The sequence below is a fragment of the Cyrtonyx montezumae genome, unplaced genomic scaffold (assembly GCF_038088225.1).
Source record: "Cyrtonyx montezumae isolate F1298 unplaced genomic scaffold, pur_monq_1.0 scaffold_17, whole genome shotgun sequence".
Taxonomy (NCBI): Eukaryota; Metazoa; Chordata; class Aves; order Galliformes; family Odontophoridae; genus Cyrtonyx; species Cyrtonyx montezumae.
Genome location: NW_027071903.1, coordinates 14649733 through 14662082, shown reverse-complemented (window position 1 = coordinate 14662082; position 12350 = coordinate 14649733). Strand labels below are relative to the sequence as shown.

The following is a 12350-nucleotide window of genomic DNA, read 5'->3' as shown; positions in this document are numbered from 1 at the left end:
AACAGCAGGTTGAGATCTCTGCCCCAGCCACAGCACCTCAGCTGTGCTATCTGTGGGGAGCTTTACAAAACAAGATTTGCTTTTCAGTTCTGGGAGTTGGAACCTTCCATCCAACTGAGCTCCCCTAAAGGTAGCACAGGCCGGTTTGTGGCTTCAGAATGCCCAGGCTCAATCCCAACTGTCCCACATGGGGCTGCACGTGCAGTTTGTGGCTCCTCCAGCTGCTGCAGACCCAGCAGATCTCACAGGGCAGCAGCCAGAGCCTCTGCAGACCAGGTGCTGCAGCAGGCAGCGTAGCACAGAGCAAGCTGGGAAGGGATGAGACAACTCAGCCTGGAGATTTGGCTTCCATCTAGTCCAGGCTTCCACAAGCATGCTGGTGTTTTTCACCACTGCCATCCATGAGCACCCCTCTCCCAACACAATGCCAGCGTGGCCAATTACTCTCTGCTCTTTAATATAATATTTCCTCTGGCATTGCAATCCCCACCTTTGAATGCGATACAGCACTGCATTAGAAAGGTATTTACACACATCCCAGCACAACCCCCATCATCACGAGGAGCAAGGCCTCGACTGGCACTAAGAACCAACCAAGGGAAGTCTCTTGCAGCCTTCGTCACGGAATGGCAGCAACGACAGAGGGAGACACAGATACTGCGATGCTTTCCGATTGGCTTCAGTCGCATCCCTGATGAGATAACAGCGTGGAGATGAGAGACAGCATGAACCTATCTCCCCAGCCAGGGCTAGAAGCGCTTCATCTGACGGCGTTCCTGGCGACGCTGCTTCTTCTCGTTTGGCTCCTGACTGGGGGCTGAAGACTCTGCTGTAAACCAGGGCCCCAAGATGTTCACCCACAGGAGGTAGAGAGCACGCCCCGGAGCCTGCAAAACACGCGTGGAAGCAAAGTCGGTCACTCCGGATGTGATTTTGGCAGGTTAGGGGGGGCTGGTCCTACACAGGAAGCCAAAGGAGCTGGAAAACGTTTCCAGGCTGGGTGAGGGACACTGCAGGATCCACTGAAATCAAAGGCAGCAGCAGGCGCCCAAAATAAATAGCCTGATTTCATAGAATTCGGGAGCCTGCATACATTTCTGGGACTTCATACGTGGAAATGGCAGCACCCGTTCTGAATTACCCAGAATGATCCAACTTCCTGCCTGTTCTGCCTCTCCCTCCTTCAGAACCAAAATCACATTTTACTGAAGGAAAAAAAACCACGATCCATATGGTGCAGTCAGAGCCAAGGCTGCCCCCTGCCAGAACTGGCTAGGAACTAACTTGTGGGACAGGATTAAAACAAGATACCTCCCTGCTCTTCCACGATTATCTTCCTGGGATGTACTCCAGGTAACCCTGATGTAGTATTTTTTTAATCCTTTTGCCAAAGCAGCTCTAGCTGAAGAAACATGAGAAACACTTCAGGAGTAGAAAGCACCTGGTGTTGAGGGGGATGAAAGCCTGCAGTTTGCTGTATTCAGTGGCACAGGGTCCTGCAGTTCCCAGCCTCAGTGCTGGTGAGTGGCAGAAAACCCCACAAGAAGAAACACAGTCTGTTGGTCACAAAAAGGCAAAGAAAATAGCCCTATGCACAAAGGCAGCTTTCATCTGTTCCATGTTTCCCCTTGCTGTCTCATAGGACCAGAGGGAAAGGTCAAGGCCAGCCTAGTTTTGGCAAGTTTTATCACGAGACTGACCCAGAAGGACTGGGATTTCTTTCTCACAAAGGTTTTATGGGATGATGAAAAAAAATTATCAGGAACCAGTTTCAGCCTGAAACAGGACAGCTAGAGATGAAATGCATAAATTGCAGCCTCAGCTCTGAGAGGGGGAAAGAGAGGGACAACTTCAAGCAGTGAAAACAACTGCAGGGCTTACCAGGAGCCAGAAGTACCAGACGTAGAGGGAGAAGCAGCTCAGCACCTGGACCATCGCTGTCAGCAGGATCACATCCTTCAGGTGCCTGTGAAGTAAAGCAGCACGTGAACCTCCCCGTTCCAGCCCCCACCAAAGCCAGCTTGAGGTAGAGTGAGGGACAGGAGCAAACTCAGAGCCAAGACACAAGCAGGTACATGGTTCTCCAGCACAAGCCACAAAGGACTGCAGGGATGGGTTAGAAAAATGCCAGCTTTCATTCCCACTGAACCCTTATTGGAGCAGCAATTCCTACCAAGGTGGAAGCTGGTGCAGTCCTCCAGGTGCCAGGCTGCAGGGAGGGCCTGGAGCCTGCCTCTGAATTCAGCAGAGGTAGTAAGCAGACTGTGCATCATCAGAGACAAAAGGGAGATGGACAGGATCCTCCCTGTGTCACAACTGGAAGAGCCTCAGCCCAGCACTGCGGAAGAGAAGCAGGCAGTGCCCAACCCTGTGGTGGAGGTCCTTGGAAAGGATGGATGATTTCTGGCACCCAGAGGAAAGCTCCTGCTCAACCTAAGGCCTTACACCCAAAATAAGTTCACCACGCTCAGCACTGAAGGGGAACCGCGGGTTCCCATGACTGCAGGTTTGCAATGCAGGGATGCAGGCTGCTCAGGAAGGACTGTATGGGAAGAGGAAGGGGAGCTGCCCTTCATGGGAGCACAGCTGGAGTGCGGAGCTGTGCCTGCAGATGGAGTTTACGCATTAAGATTAAAGAGAAGACAGGTACAGGTGATATTATAGTGGCTGACTGCTACAGGCCACCTGACCAGCAAGAACCACCACGTTAAAGATCATTAAAGATAAGCCAGTCATGGCTCGGGGCAAAGGTGAACGGTGTCCTGCACTTCATTAGGAATACTGCCAGCTGGTGCAGGGAGGTGATCTATCCCCTCTGCTCAGCACTGCTGAGGCCACACCTGTGTACTGGGTCCACGATTCCTTCCTTTGCTGTCTGCCTTACCCTGGTGACCGAACCTCCTACGCCTGACATTTTAGTTATTGCGCCGAGCGTGGGAGATGTACTGCGAGAGCACGGCAGCTGTGTGCAGGGACAACTGGTCAGCCTGCCTGCTGGCTGCAGAAACGGAGCTTCTGTTCAAAACAAACGGCAACAAATCAATCCGGGCTCCTTCCAGACTTAAAAGCACGCTGCTTCCCTGCACGGGACCCCTGCACGGGGACCCCTGCACCTCGGCTGTCGGGCACAGCAAGAGACCTGCGTTGTTATCCCATCGAGCCACTCCGCGTAGAGCGAGCATAACTACAGAGAAAACCCAAAGCAGGGTTTGCTCTGCGGAGGTTTACAGCGGGGAAACTAGAAAGAGGCACCGGCACAGCAGCCCCCGCGGCTCGGAGGAGAGAGGGGCACGCTCCGGGCTGGGGGCCCCGCTCACCTGGGCTCGTGCGGGTGAGGACACTCACTCTGCCATCCCCTGCTCCATGTTCAGGTCGATCCCGCCGTCGGCGAGGCTGCCGTCGTCCGCGAACGCCGGCCGGGCCATGGAGCTCATGGAGCGGTAGCTGGCGCCGTACACCGCCGCGCTGAAGGCGAACGCCAGCTGCAGAGACACGAGGGGCCGTGACCGCCGAGCGGCGGCACGGGGAAAAGGGGGCGAGAGGGGGGGAACACCCCATAGCCACGCTCACCCACGTCCACGCGGAGGCGGCGGAGTAGAACACGACGAGGTTGACCACGGCGTACACGGCCTGCGGGACACGCGGCTCCGTTAGCCCGGCTCCGTTAGCCCGGCCCCGCACCCTCCCCCGGCACTCACGGAAGCCCCGAGGATGATGCGGAGGTAGAAGCGCAGCGTCTCGCGGTTCTCCTCGAAGATCTGCTTCTTGCCCTTGGTGCCCGCCTTCCCTTTGGGCTAAGGGGCCGAGACAGGCGGTCAGCGACCCGCACCCCGCTCCTCCCCATCCCCCCCCCCCCAACGCTCCCGGCCCCGCCGCTCACCGCCATGGCCGCTCCGCTCCGCGCTGCCCCTTCCGGCTCCGCCCGCGGGGCGGGGATCGCGGCTGTGCCGGTGAGACCGGGGCTGCTGCTGCTGCCGCCCTCGGAGAGCGCTGAGGATGGAAGGGGAGGGGGGGTCACGGTGCCTGGGGCTGCCCCAGAGCCGCGGGGATGTGGCAGTGACGCTCAGAGGGCACAGCATCGTTTCCCCCCCCCCCGCTATAGCACACGTTCTCCAGGCCCTTCCCCAGCCTCGCTGCCCTTCTTTGGACCCTTCCTGCCAGCCCCCCCCCCCCCCCCCACGGGCTTGGCAAAGCACCCACGATGGCATTCCCCACTCCCAGCTCCTTTCCATAGCACAGCAACGTGTGTTTTCCACACCCGGTGCCCCGGCACGCTGTTCTTTGCTCTCCCCCATGCAGGCACCCTGCCCACCTCCGCCGTGTCCCCCCCACCCCCCCCTCCCCAAACCTTCACCAAGGACGCGGCACTGAGGTTTATTCCACGAGTGTTTATTGCCCAAATCTGCGGGAGGTGGGGGGCACAGGCAGAGCCCTGCCCACCCCGCAGCGTGCAGTTACAGTGCTTGCAGGATGCACCCTGGCTACGACGGCACCCGCTGCAGTGGCCACAGGCACGAGGAGGTGCAGGGCAGCGGGTGGGGTCACGGAGGAGGTAGCTCGTCGCAGTGTGCAATATCCGCCGGGGTGGGGAAGGCACCAAGGGTGGCACGAGCAGCTCGGCGATGCTCTAGGGTCCGGGCAACGAGAACGTGCCCGTCTCATACGGTGCAAGGGAAGAGGATTCGTACCCTGAACAAACTCTGGGAGCATCCTGCTGCCCTCGCAGCAGGGAGAGGGAGGAGAGTAGGAAAAAAATCAGTGCGTTTAAGTGCCCGCCTGCAGTGCTGACCCTGCTGGAGAGTGCTGTCTGCTCAGCAGACCAAGCAGACGGAGGACTTCAGCCTCTCCTAACTCCTTTTTTCACCCAGAGGGGAACCTCCACCCTAAGCAGCTGTGCTGGGGAGGGTCAGGGTGTGCTGACCTCCACCCAGCTGTCACAGCAGTGTCTGTACCGTCCCCCCCATCCTGCCGTCCTCACCCTCTGCCCAAAGTGTGACTGCAGCAAAGGGGGTACGGGGACAGCATCATCACGGAGGGGTTCAGCTGTCGAGAACTGTCTTGTCTCTCCTGCCCGTGGCTCAGAGCAAAGAGGTCCCTTCCCTCTGAGGGAGCAGGAGCCTGAGGCTCAGTGGCTCAGCCCCATGCTGTCATAGGACACAGGTGATGAAGGGAAGGTGCTATGCCCTGAGATGCTGGTTGAGTTGTCTGGGCACACGGCAGAGGTATGGAGAAGGGGACAGGACACCCTGCTCACAGCCACCAGCACGGGAAGGGGACAGGCAGCGCACAGCCAAGCCCCATCCAAGCACCTGGGCTCGTCCCTTTGGGGATGGAGCCTGGAGGAAGGGTTTTGCTGTTGGCAGGCAACAGAACGTTTCCAGCTCCGACCATCTCGGAGCCGAACGGAGCAGCCTGCAGAGGGGCACGGGGATCGGGCACGGGGCGGGATGCAGGAACTCACTGTTCTGCATGGCTGAAGTCATAGCAGAAGTTGAGGTTGCTGGGGGGCTTTGGGACAGGAGGGGGGTTGTCGGGGATGCTGATATTCTCCAGGTCCAAAAGCCGCAGTTTGAGTTCCATGGACAGCAGGACATCGAGGTCCGTCTGCGTCCGCTCGCTCGTCATCTCCTTGCCCAGAAGCACGTTCAGCCCATCTGTCCACAGGCAAAACTGGGGAAGCAAAGCAGCTCAAAGCAGTTCTGCTGTGCCCTGTGGCTCTCAACCTCAAAGCACAGCAGCCCTACCCCTTGTGCCTTCACCCAGCCCTGGGCAGCTCAGCCCCCAGCATCTGATCTTCCCAGCCAGACTGGGTCTTTGTTCATCCCCACATCTAGCAGCCAACTAGAGAGCTGCAGTCCTTGCATTCCTCCAGGCCCTCAGCCATGGGTGCACAAAGGCCTTTTTATCCTTTCAGTGCTAGCCCAGCACGCTGGCTGCAGGCCAGGGAACCCCCAGCTCCTCCACAATACGCAGGGGAGGGTGGGAGCAGTGTCTCAAATCACCCTTTAGTGTCCAATTCCAGGTCTGGGAGAGCAGAGAAGGGGATTCCCTCACTCGGCCTCCCTTGGCAAGGATGTGCCCTCCTGAGCTCACCTCGTAGCGTGTGGGGGCAACAAAGTTCAGGCAATATTCCTCCACATCGTACACAATGGAGAAGGCGAGCTCCAGGACATCCTATGGGGAATCAGAGAACCACAGAAGCACTAAGGTTGGAAAGAATCTCTCAGATCCCCAGCTCATCCCACCATACCCACTGCCCATGTCCCTAAGTGCCACATCCCCACAGCTCTTGGATGCCTACAGGGACAGTGATTCCCCACCTCCCTGGGCAGCTGTGCCACTGCCTCGCTGCTCTTTGGGACCACAAACTGCTCTTAATACCCAACCTGATGGCTGCCTGGGTACTTGGCCTGTCACCTGGGTTCTTTGCAGCCCACTGGGGTTTGCAGCCTGAAAGACCCAACAGGTCTCCAGCCTTAAGCCACACCAAAAACACGTCCCACACACATGCTTGCTCATCTGATCTCCTTCAGAGCCTCCAGCTCTTGGAGCTCTGGGTTGTGGCCAACACCCCGTGCTGGGACACATCTGAGGATGAGCAGGAGGTGCAGAGTGACAGAGCACAAGGAGGGAGGGGAGCGTGCAAGGCGACGCGGGGAGGTGCTGACCTTGTTCTGCTTCCCAGAGCTCTTCTCCTTCGTGTGTGGACACTCCTTCCCAGTGAGCAGCGCCTTCATGTCTGCCACGGGAACTGGGGAGCAGAGGAGCTGTGGGTGCCCGCTTTCCTGGTCCTCACCCCCCAGAACCACTGCCCATCATTTGGACAGCAGTGTGAGCGGCCAGGACCTCGGTCACAGCCCCGGCTGGGGAAGGGATCCCCAGTGCCAGATCTCCCCCAGCCCACAGCACCTGCAGGGCCAGACCTGTGGTGCCCTGACAGCGGGGCAATTCCCATCTGGGGCGCCAGGTAACAGAGGTGGGCGGAGCGCTCCCTTCCCCCTCCCTTTGTATTCCCCCATCACCTACTTTTCTCTGTCAGGCTCTCGATGGGGGGCGACTGCACCCCTTCCTCCACGTCCCCGTAGTGCAGCACTTTGTGGTTGGGTGACAAGCGGCAGTACCAGAGCTTATCTGCAGCACAAAGGCCCCGTCTGAGACCCCATCAGCGCTTCTGCTGATGAGCTGCGGTTAATTGCACCCTCCCTGCGCCCACCCCGGCCCCGCCGGGAGCAGGCACTCACCCTGGCGCCGGCGGCTGCTGACCTTGCGGAACAGGGTGCCCTCGCAGAGACGCAGCAGGCGCTGCTGGCGGATCAGCCCCAGGAGCTCCGGCTTCAGCCTCTCGCGCAGCTCCCTGGGACGCCGGCCAGGGGAGAAGGAGCGCGGGGTCTTAGCCGGCCCTTAAGGGGTCACCTCCCAGCACGACCCCCGGCCCACAGCCCACTCACAGCACGGGCACGGCCAGCGTCTCCTCCTGGTGCAGCCGCTCCGTCTGCCGCAGCTTCAGGATCTCGCTGTAGTTCAGCGCGTTCACTCTGGTCTTGAACAGCTCCAGGGAGGTGGGCTTGAGGGACAGGGTCCTGGTGATCTGCTCCCGCACCACCTGCAGCACCTGTGGGGGCCCAGACAGCATCCCCAGTCCGGTGATGCTCCAGGGCCGCGTGCACAGCCCCGGGGTCCCGCTGTCACCTTATCGAAGTCCTCCTGGGTGGCTCGCATCTCCTTCCACGTCTTGTTCACCAGCTGGATGCAGATGCAAAAGAGCTCTTCAAAGAAATGATCCTGCCCGAAGAACATAGGGTAAAAGGCCTGAGCTGTCTCCGAGCCTGCGGTGAGAAGGACAGACGGTGCCACACTCCCATTTTCCTGCAGCATCCAGGAGAACCCGGCCATCTCCCAGCCCTTCCCCGGCTGTCAGCCGTGTCACAGCCCCTCTGCCACACGTCCCCACTGCCGGGACGGAGCGGGGCCGGGCACACACGTACACGGCTCCCCGACGTGCAGGATCTCGCAGAGGATCAGGGTGAGCTGGATGCTGCTTCGAGCGAACGGGCACTCGTGTTTGTCCTCACGGCTGCTGTTCTCGAGGACAAACTGGAAGAGAGGGACACGGCCTCGTGTCACACGCCCTCCCACTGCTGGGAGATACCCCGAGCAGGAGCACGCACCCGGCTGTAGGCGCTGGGAGTGTGCCTGGAGAAGTACACCATGCTGTCCAGGGCGAGGAGCCCCGGCGGCGCGCGGCGCAGATCCTCCGCTGGGTTGCTGTTGTTCTGGCAAGACACAAAAGAACGCAATGGAGCACCTCTTGTCCCAGCAGCATCCTAGGGGAGGTGCTAAGGTCCCGCTGAGGCAGGCACAAGGCCGGCTGGGCCGCACCATGAAGCCCAGCTTGCGGAACTCCTTGGCGCAGAGTGACCGGCGGCGCTCGGTGCTGAAGGTGCTGGCAGGAGCATCGCTCTCTGACTCGAAGGCAGCGTGGCGGAGCGACTGGAGGAGCTCCCTCTGCTCCTGGAGGGAGAGCGGAGGGGAAGGATGCTGATGAACTAAAATCGACGGTGAAAGCCACCGTGCTGGGAAAGGAACACAGCCCGAAGGTAAACCTTTGCCCGCCCGGACTTAAGAAGGCGGAAGCACAGCCAGCAGGCAAGGAGAGAGCTCCCAGACCTGTGAGTAGGGGTCCATGGAGGTCCTCATGCGGCGCTCGTGCAGGTTGAGGCTGACGGACTGCAGCACGTAGAGGTAATGGGCCATCTCGTCCCCCAGCGGCTCGGAGCTGTGGATGATGTTCTACAGGAGACTGCGAGTGAGAAGGGACCCCCGGGTGCTCCAGACCCACAGGGACCAACGGCCAAAGCCCTGCAGCCCGAAGGGGCTTTGGGAAGGGGACATTGGGTGGCACATACGAGGAGGGAAGGACAGGAGGAAGCACAGAGCCATGTAAGAACCTCACTCCCCACCTTGTGGATGAACTGCCTGATGTTCTTCTCTCTCAGGTACTCCATCATATCCTAGAGGGGAAAGGCTGTGAGACATCTCCCAGCCCAGCGCTGCTCTTCCCAGAAAAGCCAAGTGTTCCCTTACAGTCCCCATCCCCCCGTCCCTGGCTCTGGGCTCTTGCGGGTCCCCAGCGATGGGTGCACCGCTGTGTTGGGATCCCCAGTGCCCACCACAGCCCCCCGGTGCTGCCCACCACCCCGTACCCGCCGCTCAGCATCGGTGGCAGCCAGCAGCAGCGCGATCAGCAGGGCCATGGCCTTCAGCTGCAGCTGGGTGTTCATCCTGGGGAAGGAGGGAGGAATGTCGTGTCACCAGCTGCGAGGACGGCCCCTTTCACTGCCAGACCCCCATGCATACTCTGTTCAGTCCAGCCCAAACCTCCCCCAGCACTGGGGTAACAGGTGCCGAGTGCCCACAGATTGCTTCGGAAGGGATAACACAACGCGGTGCCGGGGACTGCCAGCAAGACACCCCAAAAAATCCCCTCAGGGCCACGCTTCCCCTGGCTCTCCACTTACACCTGCAGGTGGGTGAGAAGACGATCCACGGTCACTTCTTTTTTGACGAGCTCGAAGAGGACGCGGCTGCTGGGTACCATGTTCTCCAGGATTGACATGGAGAGCTGCTGGACAGAGGCATCCATGGCGTTCATGTTGACATAGCTCACGATCTGCAATAACAGAAGCCATCAGTGCAAGGCAGGCCGAGCTGCAGTGACAACGGGGCAGCCCACGGCGCAGGAGTTGGGTACTTTTTTGATGAAGGCTGCACTTAGAGTCTCCCAGGAGACGAAATCGTGCTCCATCAGCTCCATGAAGGCCTTCAGGGTGTGAGCCAGGATCTCCCCTGCACTGGAGAAAAGGGAGAGCAAATTGAGTGAGGATGGGTACGGACACCCTGCAGTGACCACAGTAAGGCAGGACCCCGTGGTGGGCACCCACCCGCAGTGTTCATTGTGGGGTACAACAGAAGCAACCAGAAAAGCAAATGGAAGAGGGTGAAAAGAATGAAGAATGCTGTTGGGTAGGAAACCACACTGTGGCTTAGTCATCCCAGGAAGCCATGGTAGGGGAAGTGCAAGCTTCTGGAAAGCTGTGTTACCGTGGTACAAAGACCACATACACAGGCCCTGGGGAAACCAAAACCACCTCAAATCCCACCCATTACTTCCAAGGAACATGCACTTCGCTTTTGGGTTCGGCATCCAGATGAGATGCCCCATCTCATCATGACAGGAAAGTGTCGGGGTGGCACTGCTGTGGCACTCAGGAGTTTCTCAAGCTGCCCGTAGACCTCTCACAGCCAAAGACAACAGAGAGAGAAATTATCAAGGCCAAAAGAAGCCACCAGTGAAGTCCAGCTCAGAGCTCACACAGCATTAGCAAGGGAGAAGGCGAGATCTGCAAGGAAATTCCCCTCCTGATACTCACTCATTCCCTTCCTCCACAATATAGAAAATTAGTTTCAAGCCATTCCTGTTGATAAACTCCTGAGCAAAGGTAACATCCTGGGAGAGGCTTGCAAGCTTCTTCAGTGAGTCAGTCTTCACGTCCACGTTGTTGCTCTGGATCCCGCTGTACAGCCTCTCCGCTTCTTGGTCCTACCAGGAAGGAAAGAATCAAGCCACAGGGGCTCATCGAAAGGCAGCAAGAGACCTGGAGGCAGAGGCTGGAGGAGCTGAAATGTAAGAAGGAGGCAAGGAGGGGTCTGACAGAGAGCGATCGGAGCAGAGAGCAGCAGAGCTGAGGAAGGAAGTCAGACCAGCGCTGCACTAAGTGCATTCTGATGCGTCCAAAGTGTTTCCCAAGACTACGGAGTTAGTTTCTCTTCACGCTCCCCCAAGATCTACTGAGGGAGAATGAAGGTTGAGAGAGGTCTCCCTGTTATTTCTGCTGGGTCTGAGGCACCGAGAGGAGCTGTCACGAGCCAGATGTCACCAAGCGAGGCAGCGCCGGGGCCTTGGAGGGCCACGCTGCCCCACGGCAGGGAGCAGCGGGCCGAGCCCAGCGCCCGCCTTCGGAGAAGGAGACAGGGGATGTACCGGAGAAGTGGTCAGTCGCAAGATGCTCCCGTTCTTAATCTCCCCACGGTTCTGTGAGGAGAAAGGGAATGGGTGAGGGGCACACAGAGCCACTGGGGCCGGGGACCGGGTGGGAGGCCGCTCACCAACTCGGTGATGTACGTCTGGCGCCCGTCAGCGTACTGCAGGGCATAGCGCTCCGCGTTGGGCAGGCTCCACCTGCAGCAACAGCAGCCAGTCATGGGGGAGGGCTGGTCCCAGCCGTGCCCCACGGTCATAGCTGTGACCCAACAGGATGCCACACACCGGCCGTTGTGACCTGATGGGCCACCACAGTGTGGTCAATGCCTGCCACGATCCACGGAGCCAGGACAGGCTGGTCACCACCCATCGTGACCCAACGGGCCACCAAAGGACGGCCACCAACTGCTCATCATGACACAGTGGGCCACCAAAGGATAGCTGACACTGCTCGACGTGACCCAATGGGCCACCGGAGGACGGCCACCATCTGTCACAACGCAATGGGTCAGCACCCATCACAACTCTTCAGGCCACCACAAGCAGCTCACCACCCGCCCCGACCCAACGTGCGACCACAAGCGGTCACTACATCACCGCAGCCCCGGTACTCACGCATCACAGACGTCCTTGAGCACGGCGGCCAGCGGCTTGCTCTGCGGGCGAGGGAAGGGGAGAGCCGTGAGCGGACGGCGGCCGCGGGGCGGGGGGCTGCGGGGGGGCCGGGCGGTACCTGCTGCAGCTCGATCAGCTGCGGGATGGCTCCCACCATCTGGATGGCGATCTTCACCACGTCCTTGGGAGGCGGCATGGCTCCCCGCCGCTCCGCGCCGCAGTTCCGGGTCTCCGCCGCCACCTCCCCGCCCCTGGGAGGGCCGGGCCGGGCCGGGAGGCCGCCGGGGAGGGAGTCCCGAGCGGGGCCGGAGCGGGGCGGGCACGGCCGTCCTCCTCACCTGAGCTGACGCAGGTGGGGCGGCCCCATCCCGTCCCGTCCGTCCCGCCCCGTCCCGTCCCATCCATTTCCATCCCGGCCATCCCTCCCCGTCACACTCTCCCGTCCCATCCATTCCCATTCCATCTGTTCCATTCCACCCTGTCCCTTCCATCCCTTCCCGTCCATCCTGCCCCGTCCCATCTTATCCAACCCTCCCATCCTATCTCGTCCCATTCCATCAATTCCCATCCCGTCCCATCCAGTTTCATCTATTCCACCCTGTCTCTTCCATCCCATCTCATCTATTGCCATCCCATCCATTCACATTCCATCCCTTCCTCCCTGTCCCAGCCATTCCCATCCCATTTATCCCAC

General features: G+C 59.7%; 2 protein-coding genes across 3 annotated transcripts; both read right to left on the bottom strand.

The window, feature by feature from the left end:
• Nucleotides 1–426: 426 nt before the first annotated feature.
• On the bottom strand, nucleotides 427–3945 carry TMEM208 (transmembrane protein 208). The gene is made up of 6 exons (XM_065734263.1): nucleotides 3881–3945; nucleotides 3699–3794; nucleotides 3571–3630; nucleotides 3346–3482; nucleotides 1882–1966; nucleotides 427–887 (listed from the first exon to the last, which is right to left on the bottom strand). The coding sequence occupies exons 1-6, from the start codon at nucleotides 3884–3886 to the stop codon at nucleotides 750–752; spliced, it is 522 nt and encodes a 173-aa protein (XP_065590335.1). The 5' UTR covers nucleotides 3887–3945; the 3' UTR covers nucleotides 427–749.
• A 599-nt stretch (nucleotides 3946–4544) lies between these two features.
• Nucleotides 4545–11959, bottom strand: ELMO3 (engulfment and cell motility 3). Of its 2 annotated transcripts, XM_065733372.1 has the most exons (20): nucleotides 11775–11959; nucleotides 11657–11697; nucleotides 11167–11239; nucleotides 11042–11092; nucleotides 10431–10600; nucleotides 9752–9851; nucleotides 9519–9670; nucleotides 9204–9282; nucleotides 8961–9011; nucleotides 8668–8790; nucleotides 8380–8511; nucleotides 8169–8273; nucleotides 7986–8094; nucleotides 7690–7826; nucleotides 7449–7612; nucleotides 7242–7354; nucleotides 7027–7131; nucleotides 6669–6751; nucleotides 6094–6174; nucleotides 4545–5670 (listed from the first exon to the last, which is right to left on the bottom strand). In XM_065733372.1, exons 1-20 carry the CDS (start codon nucleotides 11850–11852, stop codon nucleotides 5458–5460), a joined length of 2160 nt encoding a protein of 719 aa, XP_065589444.1. In that variant the 5' UTR covers nucleotides 11853–11959; the 3' UTR covers nucleotides 4545–5457. The 2 variants fall into 2 exon arrangements, with proteins under 2 accessions (XP_065589444.1, XP_065589443.1); XM_065733371.1 differs by lacking the exons at nucleotides 4545–5670; nucleotides 6094–6174 and having other exon boundaries at nucleotides 7264–7354; nucleotides 11775–11902.
• Between the last annotated feature and the right edge of the window lie 391 nt (nucleotides 11960–12350).

Bases quoted from the DNA above. Each gene is read 5' to 3' on its own strand.
- ELMO3 (XM_065733372.1), bottom strand. From the start codon at position 11,852: ATGCCGCCTCCCAAGGACGTGGTGAAGATCGCCATCCAGATGGTGGGA. The intron at 10,601-11,041 runs GTACATCCCCTG...CCTTCCTGGTAG, and splicing joins TGCGACTGACCACTTCTCCG to GACCAAGAAGCGGAGAGGCT. The intron at 9,283-9,518 runs GTAAGTGGAGAG...CTCCTTCCCCAG, and splicing joins CTTCTCACCCACCTGCAGGT to GATGAACACCCAGCTGCAGC.
- TMEM208 (XM_065734263.1), bottom strand. The intron at 3,483-3,570 runs GTGAGCGTGGCT...GTGTCTCTGCAG, and splicing joins CCGCCTCCGCGTGGACGTGG to CTGGCGTTCGCCTTCAGCGC. The intron at 1,967-3,345 runs GTGAGTGTCCTC...TTTACTTCACAG, and splicing joins ATGGAGCAGGGGATGGCAGA to GCACCTGAAGGATGTGATCC.